This window comes from Trachymyrmex cornetzi, unplaced genomic scaffold (assembly GCF_001594075.2).
Source record: "Trachymyrmex cornetzi isolate Tcor2-1 unplaced genomic scaffold, Tcor1.1 scaffold156, whole genome shotgun sequence".
Taxonomy (NCBI): Eukaryota; Metazoa; Arthropoda; class Insecta; order Hymenoptera; family Formicidae; genus Trachymyrmex; species Trachymyrmex cornetzi.
The window spans coordinates 4,738,798-4,756,918 of NW_017296157.1; the positions used below are offsets into that span (position 1 = coordinate 4,738,798).

The 18,121-nt window shown below is 33.6% G+C and overlaps 1 protein-coding gene across 3 annotated transcripts; it reads left to right on the forward strand.

The window, feature by feature from the left end:
• Positions 1 to 679: 679 nt before the first annotated feature.
• Positions 680 to 14,869, forward strand: LOC108758344 (uncharacterized). 3 transcript variants are annotated; one of them, XM_018503235.1, is made up of 4 exons: positions 680 to 779; positions 9,341 to 9,568; positions 10,445 to 10,743; positions 14,023 to 14,869. In XM_018503235.1, the coding sequence occupies exons 1-4, from the start codon at positions 774 to 776 to the stop codon at positions 14,318 to 14,320; spliced, it is 831 nt and encodes a 276-aa protein (XP_018358737.1). In that variant the 5' UTR covers positions 680 to 773; the 3' UTR covers positions 14,321 to 14,869. The 3 variants fall into 3 exon arrangements, with proteins under 3 accessions (XP_018358737.1, XP_018358738.1, XP_018358739.1); XM_018503236.1 differs by having other exon boundaries at positions 14,026 to 14,869; XM_018503237.1 differs by having other exon boundaries at positions 9,344 to 9,568.
• Positions 14,870 to 18,121: the final 3,252 nt, after the last annotated feature.

The window sequence follows — 18,121 nt, forward strand, 5'->3', positions numbered from 1 at the left end:
GACTTTTAATAATAGATACACGTTAATTAAAACCATTATTTTGACATTATCTTGACATTATTTTTCTTTCTTAATTAACATGGTCTTTTTTATTTTAATATAATTATTAAGATAATTAAAAGGTTAATAGCAGTAGTGTAAAAAGTCTCTACGTAGCTGGAAGGAAATTAACTTGAATCTCAGCAATTTAATTAAAATTTCTGCGTGTGCATGAATAATTTGAAAGATTGAAAGAATGTAGCAAATGTAGAGTGCAAAGTTTATTTGTGATCACGCGTACCGCTCATATTTGTCGCGCAGGAGAAAATTTATTAGAAAATAAAATTTACTCAACGCTACAGTTACGCATTCAGTACAAAATAATAAACAAGCGAAACGGAGATAAAGAGCTTTTTTCTTTCACCGCCTAAGAGGGAGGCTCATGAAAAATTTAACCTGGCGTCAAGCCACGTCCGAGCTTTCCCACCTACCGATGTCGGCTCATCAGTCCGTGCGTCCGATAAGCGCCGGTCTACCACTACTTTCACCCCCGACCGGCACAGCGAAAACAACCCCCTCTCGTCCGTCCGTTCTCCGCCTGGTTTTCTACCCCTTCCTGTGGCAATCCCCGCGGGGCGAAGCACACGGTCCTGCCGCACGCGCGGCCGGATCCAGTCGCACTTCGAACCCCGAAGAGATCGAGCGTGCCGACAAAGTACCAGTCGTAATCCTGGACCACGTAAACGGACGCCTCGGAGGATCGTGCCGGGATCTTCTGGCATGCGATCAGGAGCATGCAGGTAGGATCCTCCCTGCCGTCGACGGCCGACGCGCCGCGCGCCCCGTTCCTTCAAGTGGATACGCAAACCCTCGCACGCGTTCGTTGATCCCTTCTCTCGATTTCATTTTGACACGATTATAATTTACGGAAAATGATTTTTAAAGGTGGAGTATAAATGTAAATGAGTTCCTCGGTCTATCGATCAAACTGATTATTAAGCGCTGTTGAAAGGAGTGATCTGATTCTTTGTGTGATCGATATTTAAAATTATTTCATGATGTTGTCACGTAATATTCTGTAGGATTGGTCTGTATATAAATTGCTCCCAGTGTTATTTATGCCCATTTCTATCAGTTTAGATTAACTTTCCAAGTAGACAGAAATCGGAATAATATCATAATGACATCATCATGACTTTATTTGTCATTTATAAATTTATCACTTAAGTATGAAATGACGTCATGATGATGTCCTATGATATCATTTCTATTTAATTACGAGTCTGTGTTTTATCTGAATTTAACTCTCGGTTATACTTATTTTTTATTTTCTTTAAATTTTAATAATTAAAGAAAAATAGGGAATAAATTAAACCGAGAGTTGAAGTTAATCTACATTGACATAATATAGAAATGCCGTCCTTAAACGTCGAAATTAAATTGTCAATCGGTTCTTGTTGGAGAATCCGTCGTGTTCCTTATCGAAAGTCAACTGTGCAAGAAGCATACAGGTGGGTCGAGGAGAATGTCCTAAGCGATCGGTAAACCGTAGTTATTTCAACGCAAACATTTGGTATCACAGGAAATGAACCAATAACTTTGTTGCTAAAATAAACGGAATATATTTAAATATTTTTTTTATATATCTGTATATTTTTTGCAAATCCATTGTCTTTGTATTTATATAATTTTTTGCAATTTTTAAAGTAACTGTGCGTTTTGCAAAATAAACTTATCTCGCTGAATTCCGTCCCTTTATCACTTCTATATATTTCTGAAATAAATTTTACAACATTGAATTAGATTACACTGAGATGTGACTGCTACGAAAACTTGTTGAATTCAGTTTACAAGCAGCATTCTGCACTCTAAAACTAGAGGAATTCGAAAGGTTAATGTAACAAACACACGGTAGACGGTTTTATATTTTGTATGAGAAATTCTTCCTTTGACGTACCATTTTATTTTATATTACTTAACAGCGCTTTTGTCGAGTTTTTTCATTCTCCCATTTTTTAAATTTCGTAATCAACAGGCTGTGTAAAATTATAAAATATAGCGAAATTATATGAGACTAAAATAAATTATATTTATTACATCTAATATTTCATAAAATATCTATGTTGAAGTTGGAGATTTAACTCCATTATGATAATTAAATAGTTAGGCAGGCTGAATATGTCAAAGCTCGCGAGATCATAAGTCCAGTCTGTTTCTCGAAACTATTTTCATATGCGATAACGTGTGTGAAAAACATCAGAAAGTTTAATGGTTCCGAGCAAAAGTCTTTTCATTCAGTCGAGACAGGCAGCATGCCAGGAAAACGATCTCCACGCCTTTTTTCTTGCCCTCATCGACCGCCGACGCGTGCCAAGGCCAAGCAAGAAGACGAGATCTTACAGTCATGGTCACGAACAAGCACATGTCTCTTTATGCATTTAAATGAATCGGTACTCCGGTACGGTATTATTAATAGTCACCCTTTTGTGTTTCCAATCGATTAGCTATCCTTGTAATTCATTTCTAATGACCTTTCGAACCTTAGGCGGAATCTCACAAAGGAATATACTACATTAAAATTGTATTAGCTTCCTCCCCACGTAGAACGTTCGATTGAATAGGCAAGGCAAAGTATGGGATCGCTATTTAAACCTATCCACGAAAACTGACATACATATGCACACGAGGGACACAACATTTTTACAAGAGTATCATAAATCATGGGAGTCATAAAATATGGCGAATGTCATAAAATATGGAGGAATGAAAGTTTCAGATGGCGACATTTCCAAACAGAGTAAACTTATCGTCTCACAATCTCATGAATTTCTGACAGATTGATCCTACCTAATCATTTATTATATAATTACCACAATGGAGTTAAATCTTCGACTTCAATACAAATATTTAAAAAATATTAAAAAGAATAAATATAATTTATTTTAGCTTGATAATTTTATTGTATTTTAAAGTTATATTTTATAACTTTATACGGCTTGTTGATCTTGGCAGAATTGTGTGGTTCGCCCGTAGCATGTGGTGTACGATATTTTTATTCTTGCGTTTCATGGCTCTTAGATTAAATAGATTCGGGGAAAATTCATTACGAGAATTGTGCAGCGGAGTTTCCCGACACAAGAAGCACGACACAATTTGCTTTAACTTTCTGCGAAATTGTTTGACTCGTGGAGTGACTCTTGAAGTTTGATAACTTCTGTTTGCAAGATTTGTTTGAACGTAAAAATTTGTCAAATCTCAAGCGGGCTACGCCCATTCCGCCGGATCCGCGACGTATGCTCTCAATTGCAAACCTTTCGACTTTTCGTCGATTTCGAGTTAATTGAAGTCGAAGATGAAAGGAAGAGCTTTCAGCATACTCTCGTAGTTGTTCCTCGCGCGTACAATCTTTCGCGCGCTCTTTCGCGTGGTTTTCCACTGGTCAATTTGGACTGCCGCCAAGTTCGCAGCTTCCATTTGGCGGAAGTCTCGTAAGAAAAAAGATAATGGAAAAACGTTTACACATCTGACACGCAAATTGCGTTCGAGTATGACGGATGCAAAGTAACGTTCGATTATTTGTCCTGCGTTTCTTGCGGCCTGAATTGATCACGATTGTAGCGAGCGACGCAAATTCTGGGAGTTTCTCTCCAAAAAAAGGAGGATAAACAAATAATATTTTTTCTGAGTTAACTCTTAATTGAGTTAACTCTTTTTATTGCTTGGCAAATGACCTCTACTATCGAAAAGAAATCGCATTTGCGATGAGCCAACTTTTTATTATGGCGGAAATGGATTCGTATTTTAAAAACAAACTTTGCATTATTGATTTAAACACCGTACATTCCTCTCTCTATGACTTTTAGTGTGATTCGAAATCATTCCGCAAAACTGTAAAAAAATGTGTAATGGGTTTTGCTTGTCAGTGCAAACATTAAGTAGATAATGGCGTGGAATGGAAGAGTCAAGAGGAGAAAATGCAAAGACATCGGATGGACATACGACACGCTTTCAATATTTTCATTTCATTTGCGACTGTTTTTTTTTCTTTCCTCGCCTGTCATGGAACAATCATTATGAGCTTCGTGTTTTGATTTCTCGATATACATATATTTCGGGTACGACCCTTCGTAACATCGTCACACACTTCCTGCTCGCACGTTATCGATCTGTTTTATATTCTTCTTTAGTCAACCTTTGGCTTTACCCCCGAAGGACTTGAATCGGTTCTTTTATTGCACGATAGAAAAAATACTCGAAATATAAAGGAGATAGTGAAATTATATGGTCCTTATAGATATAATGGTCCCTATTCTTAATATTTCCGCTATTAGATACCAAATTTTCATGATTATTTATGAATGTAACCAAATATTGTTTTCTTTTAAACAAAATTAATTTTTTTAATTTATTTTTATTAGGGGTTCACATTACCATGCCTTTTAATATTACGCAGTATCGCCATATTTTTATAAATAATTTAATTTCATTCAGTTTAATTTAATTTAATATGTACTCATGAAATTACGTTGAATGTGAAAGCGTGTGAATACACAAATGGTGAGGCTTCAGCCACCAGTAAAGCTGCTGATATATATAAACCTACCAGAATAATTTTATGTAATAATTGACTAACAATGAGACAGTACATTATTAATATAATAATTATACTTAAATTACGTTGAAAGAAAATTGATAATGTCTTGAGTAATAAATATTTCATAATTTTGAGTCTAGAATCGATTGAACAACGCTTTGACTAATATACTCAAGCTTTAATTTTAAATCTCGATTATTAATAAAGTTATTGTATAAAATATAAATGGAGGGACCGTAATATACCTTCTCCTTTACTATTCTTTATAGTAAAAATATTTTGCAGGAAACGATTATATATAGAATTAGAAAGAGGGAGAAGCAGATTCAGATTTCGGAATATGCTACGCATTTTTTCAACAGCCGCACTTCCTCGCGCTCGCGTTTTATCGATTCGTTTCGCATTGCTTCTGCGGCCTGTCGCCTTTTTCTCGACGCTTTTTTGTACATCGAAGCGACCTTTGCAAGCTCGCCGCACCGGAAACCAGCGAGCCGTTTATCCCCCGATTGCGCCCTGTAGATGGACGCGCGCCAGCCTGCGTGAATGCGATTCTCGCGCGACGAGACGTGCGAGACATTTTGAACTTTAAACCATGTATTATTATCCATCGCGTTGTCCGCACACAACACGTCGTCGCAGGTTTAATAAAAATCAAGATCGCTCGATCGACGAAGAGAGAGCCCTTGCGACGAATATGCTCCGGCGCGAAAAGGCCGAAGGTGAGGCACGAGTAAGGGTAGGAATAATAACTCATTGAGAAGTTATGAAGATGACAGTTCAGATTGCGCTTTACATTTTATTTTGGCTGATAATGACGTGGCATAACGATAACGCAGACTTTTCAATTCTGATTCATAATCAATGTAAAAATGTATTCACGTTAAATTGGACGATAAAATCAGATCGGTATCGTTCAGCAATTGAAACTATGTATTTTCATGGTTCATGATTTAAAAACATATTATTTCTGTTTCTTCCGTTTACATAATGATGTTATTCGAAATCCAAGTTTCATTCAGATTGTATCAATAAAAGAATAATGATAACTAAATATAATCACAGAGATAAAAGCTCGAATTTCGAAAAAATAAAGAATCCGATATTCTTCAATAGTCGCATATTATCGGAGAAATCTATATTTTCGTCCAATATATGCATCTTTTGATAACATCGACTTATTTAGAAACAATAATAGTTTATTTTTAAAAAAACCTTCCCTTTCTCCTAAGAAAACGACGTAACGAATTTGCTTCGTTCATATAAATGAATATACCTTACGAAAAATATACTTGATGCTACTGTCTCTTGATATATTCATATATTGAGAGGAAAAGTTTTTGCCATTTATGATTATAACTGCATGGTAAAATATTTTTATAGTTATTACTGCTAAATATTAGTAATAATAATTATATTTATAGTTCTATATACAAAAAGGAATATACAGTTGTTTCAGAGAAAACGACTTAATAATAATTATTATTATAATTATTATATTTATATAGTTCTATAAAGTAAACCAATTAGTGTATCAATTAATAGACATGACCCAATTATTGAACGAAATGACAAAAATTTTAAATATTAAGCTTTGATATGCACGATTTTCAATAAATTCACACAAGTGAAAAACGCTATATTTGATTAAGACAACTCTTTTGTGCCTAATAATATTTCTTGTGAATTTATATAATTTCCGATTCAAGCAACTGTGCGTCGATTATTTAAAACACAATCTTAAACCGAAACTAAAGTGGTAATATCACAAGCAATTTAATATTATTGACAAGCAATTTTTATTCTTGATGATAAGTAAGCATCTCATAAATAAACATAATCTTATAGAAAGCTGTTAATAGTTACATTTAAATAAATTACATCCTATATAATTACATTCTAAATACATTCGTTGTTTACGAATTTATTTACAATTATACATTTTATTAAAAGCTTAATATTTAAAATTTTTGTCATTTTGTTCAATAATTAGGCCACTAACTGTCCACTAACTGATGTGTAAATTTACTTTATATACCAAAAAATATACATGATTATCGACAGATAACGACTGTAAACGTATAGAAATAACTAAATATGTTTTATCATGCAATTATAATTATATATGAAAAATTTGTCTTTTAGTGTAAAACTTTTAACAATTCATTAACATGACATGTTAAATACGATTTCATAAAAACACATTAATAATTAATAACAGCGATAAAAGGACTCGAGGGAATAAGCGCTGTTCAAGGTATGCAAATTGTTCAAGAATATCTTTCAATATTCAAATTAAATTTATTGAAGAGACCGTACAACAAACATAATCGTTAAAACAATAATAAATTCGTACGTTTGGCATGGGAGAATGTATTCTCGACAGAGAACTTAGTTTGGCCTGGAGACTGCAAAGAATAGATTTACATTTTCTAATTTTGTATGCGTAGACAACAAGCAATATTAATTATGTAACTCTTTTGCGTATATTTTTGACGCTGAAGAAGGTTAAAAAACTAACCGAAACGAATTTATTGTTCTACGATCTCTTTAATAAACTTAATTTGAATATATTGATAGATATTTTTGAACAATTTGCGCACCTTGAACAGCATTTATTCCCTCGAGCCCTTTTACCTCTGTTATTACTTTTAAGTTAGGGAATTGTAACATTTTTTTTCAAATTTTTACATTAATAATTAATTTTATAAAAGTGATGGTATTTTTCAAAATTCATCAAACTCTTAACTATAATTAGTCAGATGTATATATTACGAAAATTAATGTAATCGTATCTCTGATATGACCTCAAAGATATTTTGTTCGATTACGACTGAACGATAAGCAGGCATGTGCACGATATTTCGTGACGAATGTTCTCAGAATAGCGTATCGTGCGGAAGTTTCAATTTATCACAATTTTGCAATAACAATCCGTGAAAATCTGTGCTCTGTTATACGATGACATAAACTGAGAATTGATGTTTTCATCGCGTCAGGTGCATCAAGGTATTCTTCCATCTTGATAAACAAGTCGTACACGCGAGAGAGATTCTCTCTGTTACTTTTATTACTCTTTTTAAAACGTCATTAGGATGGAAGTAAAGCTCGCGGTAGCGAAACAACTGAGTATCGCATCGATTAATCTGCTCTTGAAACGCGACCATGGCTAAAAATATTTCTTTTCAATATTTCACATGCTAATACCCAGCCGTGAAGGACCGGCCTTTTATGTGGCGCGAACGCAGAAAATGTTTGTCTCGTGCTACGGCGACATTACGAAGTTTCTAGCGGCGATATTTATTATCGAGAGTCATCGAGCAGCTAAAAGTCGCAAGGCGTTCTCGCGTTCTCGCGTTCTCGTGTCGCGCGATACGCGAGCCTCATAATATTTCAAAGTCAATACAGTTCTAAGTGCATGCCGCAAACAATGAAATTAAAATCTTGTTTCCTTTTTATTATTTGTATTCAAGATATTCTAATGAGCATTTTCAAAGTGCATTTTATTCCGACACGTCTTCCAACAAGTTTGAAGAACCTTTGCGAAGAACAGAAAAAAAAGATAAGATTCCTTCCAAAAAAATATGCATTGATATGTAAAAGTCTCCGGCCAAATGGATTTTTCATGTCTTCTTTTAAAAACAAAGACAATTTTTTGTTAGTATTATATTGATTTAACTTTAATTAGTATTGTATTGTATAAATACGTTTATTTCTTATATAATTTTCTTTAAATGGCATACATTATATACACAGCTAGTATGCCCATTAAGTAATGAGATGGATTTTTTTCTCTTATATTAGCAACCCTCCAACTTGTAACCACTGACCACGTTTGTCCTTGGTCTTTTCTCTACTCTAATTCTAATTGGCACTCTGTGTTGTTTCAGTTAGAGAAGCAGCTTAAAATATTAAGACGTCTTTGTGTTGCTTATAACAAAAATGGAACCGTATATTATACAGCGGTATGCAGTCTTTTTTGTAAAATTTTGTAACAATATTATGGCAAAAAAGATTTGTTGAAGCTTTGCGTTGCAAACACAAAAAAGGTGGTATATCACTGTACGCGAGATTACGTGATTCCATTTTTATTACACAAGCAACACAGGAAGTTATTAACACTTCACTTCTTTCGTGCCTGACTTCTTTCTAGGAATAATTAGCATCTAATAATAATAATTCGCCCATTACGAATATGTAGTCAAAATTTTAAAATGGCATATTCAATATGGCAGACCAACATATAAGTCTTCTTAGATTTGAATAAAATTAGTGAAAAAATTTGCTATCTTAATTTTTGTGGAAGATATATTTATTTTTCACTTTTACCCTATTTTTATATTCGACGAGGTATGCAGATAAAGAAGTGAAACTCAAAAAGGGTATTGATTTTTTTGTAAATAGTTCTATCCTTTTTCATCTTCATAAAATAAGCTTAGAAAGAAGTCTTTATTTTTGTGCAAGTATATTTCCATCCCACTTGCAAGCGAAAAGGTAATTTGCTACTTCAGATTGAAGCAACGCAGTTCGAGTTGGAATATGGAAAGGTTCAAAGTCAAACATAGCAACGGGCAACAAGATTGCTAACATAAGAGAAAAAAATTAGTTCTATTATTTAACGAGTACACTGTGTACAATATACAAACTAGGGAAAATTACTTTGATCTTTACTTTAGAAAAAAAAACGTGAAAAATCTATTTGGCCGGAGACTTTTATACGCTCTATTGTTAGAATTTATGATAAAATTATAAAACTATTAAGTCGTTCAGCAGAAGCCACTGAGAGAGCTGGGTTTGTGCCTCAATACGGGGATATCAACGAATTGCTCAACGAGCAGCGTTGTCATCGCCGAGGTCTGCAACGAAACGCGCGGGGCACTTCCACTTCTTCAAGTATGGCCCAGCGACTCGCCCAGAGCCGATACCGAACAGGCCCCAGCTTTTGTGTTCCCAGACGTACAGGAAAATGTCAACGACAGCGGCATCGAATCCATCCAGGTGTGACTTTTACGCGATATTATTTTCTCTCTATTAAATCTATAAACTTATAAATCAATACTCTTCAACTGTGCTTGCGTGAATTAAATAAATATAAGTGTTCTCAAGGCATTTTTACGCCGTAAATTTTACTGCATTGTTAAATTCATAATGTGAAATCGTATCCAATTTAAGTTATTTTTCATCATTTCTATATAACTCACCACTACTCCTACTCAATATGACGTTAATTTAAGACGTTCGTTAGAGGACGAGATATATTTTTAAAATTTTATACTTTTTTCTTGAGTAAGGTTCGTTATAATTTATTATTTCGTTATATTCCTTACCTTAAAATACTGTCTCAGCGCCATTATAACGGCTCTCTTTCCTAACTTGTAAAAGATAATTAAAACAATGAAGTTAAATAATTTAATGCAAGAACTGTATTAAATTTGACTCACAGGACCTCACACTAATTATATGGAAAATTGATGTACAGTTCTCGGTGTATAATTAGTTCTGGGTCTTTTATTATTTATTAACAATAAACGTATACGTTAATATGAATGCTGTTTACTTTAAAACTAAGCAATTTAACCACAAAAATGAGTTGATTAAACCAGTGTTGTTCTTTAATCACATTTTTTAAATAAAAATAATATTTTTAAGAATTACAACACACTTGAAAGTTAAAAATAACAAAATGTTATTCAACTCAAGGAATTAGCTTGAAGTTGAGCCTTTAATATTTAACAATGTGAGGACGGACATTTTGAAGTATTCAAAATCCTTTTCGCGTTGAACATGTTTTTGTTAAAAACTTTTTGCACGAATTAATTCCTGCCTTATTACAACAAGAAAAAAATACCTTAATTTTTATGAAATGCGTTAAAGGCGTCGCCGTCGCCATGCGGTGCCACCTGCAACAGTCCGGCAATGACACCGCAACAATCGCGTCGTGCCAGCCTGCTACATCCGGATCACGCGCGACTGCAGCTGCATTATCTTCATCACAACCACCATAACGTGGGAGTGAAAAGTCCGTCATCGCCGGACAAAACATCTTTGGACGAGGACCACGAGGATCGACCCGCGCCGCCAAGTCCCTCCAGTTCGACCACCAGCAGTTTACGATCGATGCCAAGCTCGGCGATCGTGTCGATGCACTCGCAAGACAGGAGACGTAGCAGCAGGTAATTGACTTGATATGTTTAGATCTCACTCTATCCGATATCTTTAGCCAATGAACAGATCTTGTTCTTTATTTTTATTCTTTTATTTTAATTTACTTTAATTCTCTTCTATAATGACCATAAAATGAATAAAAGATATAATAAACATATCGGTACAGTTTTAACTATCTACGTTATTACGATAAACAAAGGGTGATAACTTCCCCCAATGTTGTACTCATACATTGAAAGAAAAAATGCAATTGCCGTATCATTTAACCATAATTTTTAATTAAACATCCGATTTTTATGCAGATATTCATATTATAATTTAGAATCATTTTTATACTAACTCTATATACATATTTTTTTAGAACTATAATTATAATTATTAATATTATAGCTGTAACAACTATAAACATTTTAATCACAATTATTGTACTAAGTAATTATAAATACTAATACATACAGTACAGATCATTTTAGCTATATAACAGCAACATTTTTCAACAATGCTCTGTGTTGTGTCAGCTAATAATTTTCGATGTAGGTAATAAATGAGCAAAGTTAGCCCACATTGTCGGATCTCGGAGTAGTGACTATAAGTTTAATAAATATTATTGCAAAAAATATAATTTTCTTCTCATCTTTTTGTGTGGTGTGAAGTATCGGCGAGTATCTATTTTCTGACCTTATCCTTGGCCGCGTATATGCGCGTTTCAAGCAAGGTCTCAGAGATCCGAATGGCAGGAATAATCTATTGTATACGCGTTCGACGTCGGACTCGGTCTTGGCTCGTGTCAAGGAACGACCTTGACACAATGCAAATATACGGAAGGTACGTCACGACGTATCAACGTTACGGTTGTATATGTATGCGCGCACGCGCGCGTGTATATGTAAGTACCGGTAGAATTATTCGCCACTTGTACGAGTTCTTGCCACAAACACCAAGTGGTTCTTTCTATGAGGACCTCGAGAAAATCGCTTTTCTCCCCCAATCTTGAGATCAACCGCGCCCTAATTTTGTTCTTTTTTTGCTCGTAACAATTCTACAATCTCACAAGCGAGCACGCAGAACCTTCCACGAGGCCAAGACATTGGATCGTCTTGATAGAAGTCCACTTTCCGTCTTGTATCTTTGTTTGCGGACAATTCCCGTCGTAAGTTCTTACTTCAAAGCAAGAACTTATAATGGGAGTCGTATTCGTTATCAAAGGTTTCGTTAAAATCGTGAGAGAGATTCTAAAATGTCTACCAAAAAATTTGATAATTTGTATGACTATAGTTAAATGAAATAAATAATTAAAGCAGATAATATACTAATTATATAACAATTACAAAAATAATGTAAAATAATATAAAGATTTTTAGGATGTAAGAAAAGAAGGTTGAATAATTAATTTATTTTTAAAAATAAATGAAGAATAGTATAAGGACTCATAAAAGTACAGCGCCGTAATGTGGTGTACATTATTGATAAAATATATTTGAATTTATATTACACATTAATAATTCGTTAAACGTTTGTTCGTACGTTTCGAGCTATTCCCAGCAAAGAAAAAATTTGGTTATGCCCTCTTAGGAACACTGAGATGGAATCGCTCTTAGATTGCCAGGAGCTGTAAAAGTTGTATTGTTCCATGGTCGGAATAAGAGAATGCCTAAATGAAAGCGTATATAGACATTGTTCCCAAAAACCAATTGTGCCAGACCTTATTGTAACAATAATACTTAATTATTATAAGAATAAATATATCTGAGTCGCGATTAAAGATCGAAATTAAAATAAAATAATTTAATAATATTTTATAACTGCAGACTTTTCAATTTTGTTCTTACGTGCGATTATTTTTTAATTCATAATCATCATTTTCACAGGAAAGCAGCACTATATAAGGGCTGTTCTATTTTTTATATTGTAATTTCTATGCTTGCTCTAGTACTTGTTCTTCCGGACTCCAAATACTAAAATTAACTGTTAGATGATTACTACAATGACTACTACATATATTCGCAAATAAAAACTTACGCATAATAAACCTTATTCGTACTTGATTGCTTGTATATTGTAATGTACCTGTCTTAATCTTATTAGAATTTCAAGCATTATACTTTTTGATTATATTATTTTTCCACGTTAAAAACATTGTTAGTTTTTAGTTCACAAAAGTTTATTTTTCTCTACTGTTAAATCTCTATATTAAACCTAACATTTTGAATTTTAAATTGCTAACGTACACGTACCTATCAAATTTGAATTTCCAAAAGTAAATCCAAAATCTCTTATAACAAATCTTTAGAAAACTTGTCCGTTATTAAATATTGACATTACCGTAGCAGAAAGACGAAAAAGACGAGAAACTACTGTATACAGTGCTCTGAAATAGTGTCATATTTTGAGGTAAGGAACTATAATAAATCTTACTTAAAGGAAAGCTGTAAGATTTGAAAAATTGACTTATCTGTCCTTTAATGGTTTAATTATATTGGTATCATGCTCCTGACATGATTGATATTTGGAGACAATGTCTATATACACCTCCATCTCGGCGCTTCCGACCAAGCTGATACAATACAACTTTTAATTCTAAGTTTAATTCTGTAATTTAAGAGAGAGGCTCTATTTTACTTTTTCTTAATAACGATCACATTTTTTTTCACTGAAAATGGCTCGAAGTATGAACGTTTTCACGTTAGAAGGTTGAAAATTTTCTCAAGTTTTTTTGAGCACGTGACCACCTTACAAAGCGACAAGAAAATTTCCCATTTTATCCAGCTCGTAGTTTTCTATATGTAAAAATGATCAAACTCACAGAAATTCAAATGTTATTCTTCCGAAAATAGAGATTTTATACTTTAAAATCCAATTTTTTAATTTTTTTTAAATTGAAATTTGTTCACTTTTAACGAAGATACAGCTGCTTGAATTTTGAAGTTTGTAGCGCTACAAATTTTTGCTCTAATAATTAAAAAAAAACACTTTATTATTAACGTTTTGTTGCAATTCTTTATTAATCATTAATTTACATGCTATACTCTCTCACACTATTCTTAATTTATTATTTTTTTCAAGCATGCTATATACTTTTATTGAACTTTTAAAGATGATGCATCAAGAATAGGTATATTATTTCAAATAATATAATATAGACAAATGGTATATAATAATTATTAACTAAATAAGTTTTATTAACAAATAATATACAGTAATAATTAACTAAAATAATTAGAACAAATAATAATTAGCGTGTGGCGTATAAAATAATTAAAAGATCTCCATAATTTCTTTTTTATTAGCAGGTACAGCATGTTCGATGCTCTGGATTTGGAATATGCTTTACTGAGAGCCGCAGCCCGCGGTTCCGTAGGCCCGTACTCCCTGTCGGAATCCCTCCACAAGTTGACCTTCACCCAGAGCCTGGCCTTTCCTGCTCTAGCTCGCGGACTTGCCGCCAAGCAGAGTGTGCCGAGCGGGAGGTCTCAGCAGCCGACGGAGAGCGGGCTGAACGCCTTCGCCAAAGTGGTGACCGCGATGGTGCTGATGCTGGTGAGCGTGCTGGTTTTCGGTGTGGTCTACAAGTTCGCTAAGACGTGAGGCTGGCTGCTGGCACCTGGTCGATATCCTGAATCGATGCAGGATGGCAATCGTCTGGGTGCCGGCGACTTCTTCAGCGACGTCTGATGAGGCCTGAGAAAGGGTCTAAATCTCAACCCGCCCCGCGCAAGAAGAATTGACAAGCGATGAAGGAGACACAGGACACAGGAGATACAGTCCATGTCTAAGATGACGTTTCAACTAAGCATTCGTTGGTCTTTCATTGCCGAGATTGATGTGTGAATGGGAGATGAATGGGACGACTGCGATACATGACTCAATTTGGAGTAATCAGTCAGGTTGTAATAAGATTTTATACGATATCTTATTGTCTTTGGGTACGGTCTCATTACAAATGCTTCGAAACGTTTGATTGACCAATCAGAAGAGGGAATTTCATTAATTGACTAATGAAAGAATTCTTTAAAGCATTTGTAATATCAAGTTGATCGTACTCTTTATCGTGTAATCATATGTGTATTTACGTACTTAACGTAAAGTTGCAGCGAAGACAACGCTGTCATGAGAAGAAACGCGAGATTGATAATGAAAGGCATGTTATAACGTTATCGATTTGACAATCCGTCAAATTGATAAGAAATATGTGAATCAAATTGTATACATATATATATACGTATAATAATTACATATTACGAATATGCATAAATAATATGATGTCGATAAAAAGTTTCGATATGAAAAACATGTAAAATGAGAAAGTTTAAGAAGAACTACAGAATGCATATTTCCTACAAGAATATTTAGCCGGTTTATTTCTTGAAAAATAGTTGTACGTGGGAATCAACAAAGAAGATTTTACATACCGATGAGTGTACTCGATCCAAAGTAACGAACGCAAACTTGTGCTCTGAGCTGCGGTATCGTTGAAGAAAATATTTCCACGTCGCTTTCCACGATACTTCAAGAGTCGCGGGAAACTCATTAAAATGTTCTTCAGCGAGTTTTACCGTGCCGGTTGATAGGCAATAACTGGGACGAGTCTCGGTCAATATAAGTCGGATTACAGTTGTACGACGAGGAGAGAACAATTGTGGGTCGAGTCATTCGTTGAACTGTCTATTCCGCGTGGTAACGTTTCAAATGGGGCGCGCTTTATGCGATCGAGAGAACGCTCGAAACTTCAATCGTGGTTTTAATCCTCCAAAGTTGGCGGTAGGTCTATTGGAACTATTCAACTATAAATCTCTTCGTCAAAAATGTCAAACAATTCAATTTTCTTTATGCATCTACAAATTTGAATTATTTTTATTAAAATATATTTAGCATTTATTTCTTTTTATACGAGTTATATCATTTTGGTTAAAAAGTAATTTTTAGTGCCCTTAACTTTTCGTCTGCAATCTGGGCATTTTTTGATACAAGAAAATTTCATTCTCAAATTTCATCCTTAATTTTGCTCAAATTTCAATGTTATTAAATAAACATTTTAATATTTAAGTTAAAAAACTATTTATTGATGTAATAGAAATGTTGAAAAGTAATTCTAAAGTAATTCTAAATTTAAGTAATTAAAAATTTTTTAAAGTAATTAATAATTTAAGTAATTCTAAATTTTTCCAGATTTTTTGAAAGTCTATATAGAACAGTAAAAAAATTTGGGTTGATCAAAAAAGATCCAGATTGCAGATGGAGAAAGTAAAAATGCATAATTGTAGACAGCCCTTGATGCTAAAATATAAATTAATTTTCTTAGAAACTTCAATAACACTGTACAGATTTTGACGTCAGCTCTAGAGGCTTAATCGCAATTTAAATGCAGATTCTTGGGTTTCAAAGTGAAAGTCAAAATTAAACGATCGGAAATGAAACAATAGTCATATTTTTGGGATTATATCTTTGAATTTTTGAAACAATAGAATCTTCCTTAGATAATTCTCAGCGCGTTTTTTTTTCTTTATACGTCGAACGTTCGCTCTGGACAGATTCGATCTATATAAATGCATTATATAATCTGAAAGAAAAGCTTCGATTGAGATGCGCGAACGTAATTTGTTTAGAACATGGAATAATCTTTTGACCACGCTAGAATATTTTTAATCGTTTAATTAATTGTTATCTTATTAATATACCAAAATTTCCTATCTAATATCTACGTTGCTTTGCAGTGCCTTGTCCGCGCGCAGAGTCGCCATCTCACACGGACGCCGCATGCGAAGGCATAATTTCGCGAATTTTTTGGAAACCTCTAACAACTGTCCAAGTGCTTTACACAAAACTTCTATCCGTGACAATCGGCCGGGAAGCGCTCGTTCCCGGCAAATTAAATTATAATGTTAAAATACGACTCGGTGGTACTTTGACTTCCGGCCGAAAATGACGAGCACACCACGATAAACTAAGCAGCTTCCGGCGATACAAAATTAATTCGAAGGCAGCTTATCGTCTATGCTTCGTCTAAAACACGGTCGAGGCTTGAAATCGAATCGAAATCCGATGCAACATTGAATAGTTTTCATGCCAGTCGATCAACGTTAAGGCTATCGTGTATTTTTATAAAATCTCATATTGATCGTTACGTCAGTAAGTAAAAATAAACTCGACTCGCTTGTTATATACCTTCTCATTAAAGAATATTCTAAAGGGTAATTTATTTTTGCTAGATCTTAAAGTCGATTTCGATTCCGTTTCCAGCATGCGAAAGCTCTAACAGACATCCTTGAGCTTGTTTCGTACAGCCTAGAGAGAGTCGTTTGTTTTATGTATAATAAAATATAATAAATATATAAATACATATATATACACACAATTATATATATTGTATATATTTATGATCGTTACAGAGGCGTATCTTCTTTACTTCGATGTTGTGCTCTGTACGAAGCAACGAAATTTCTAAAAATAATCCAAAACGCGTTACGATATATATAGCGGAACTACCGCTCTCCACTTTTTTTAACTATCGCATTGTACGTTATATACTTATATGTAACGCTAACGTGTTGCACTACGATATATGTAAGGAAAACAAATTCTTTACTCTTCCCTTGTATACGCGATGACATACTCAAAATGAATCTCGCGGTAATGTTTTTCGTGCTCATTAAACAAAACCGAAATTAGTGAGAGTCTTCACATCACTATTCTATTTTACAATTCTACAAGACATTATGCTGTTTTGAAATCTATTTATAAAGAAATCGCGTTTCTCTCTCACTAAAATTTTTATCATCTATGAAAATTTGATTTCAATTCTTTTAATCTGCTATGTATCTCAAAGTTTTGCGACAGGATATAAGAATTCTAAAACAGCACATTTTTAAATGCTATGTGAAGAGAAGATAAATAAGTTGCTTTTCTTTTTTTTATTAAAAAATTTCCGCACGTTTCTTTTTTTGTATTAGAATTTATGTCCATTTTAAAATTTTATTTCTATTTTTTAAATCTACGATACTTAAAAAGATACTTAAAAGTTTTCCGACACAATATAAGAATTTTAAAACGTATGTTTTAAATGCTATATTTGAAGAGAAGATAAATAGAACCATTTCTCTTGTACTAGAATTTATATCGATTGTGAAATTTTTTGATTTGTTTTATTTTTTTAATCTCTATTGACTCACAGTTTTGCAACACAATACGAGAAACATTTTTTTTAAACAGCATTTCTAAATTTCATTTAGGAAGAATGTAAATTTTTTTCAAACAAAAATTGTGTTTCTCTTATACTAGAATTTTTATAGACTGTGAAATTTCAGTTTCTATTTTTTTAATCTGCGTAATTTGAAAGTTTCACATAATGCGAGAATTGTAAAACAGCACATTTTCAAATACCATTTAAAG

What these genes read in the sequence shown, in the direction of transcription:
- LOC108758344 (XM_018503235.1), top strand. An exon ending in GCGGCATCGAATCCATCCAG is followed by an intron (nt 9,569 to 10,444) that starts GTGTGACTTTTA and finishes AATGCGTTAAAG; the next exon opens with GCGTCGCCGTCGCCATGCGG. An exon ending in GACAGGAGACGTAGCAGCAG is followed by an intron (nt 10,744 to 14,022) that starts GTAATTGACTTG and finishes CTTTTTTATTAG; the next exon opens with CAGGTACAGCATGTTCGATG.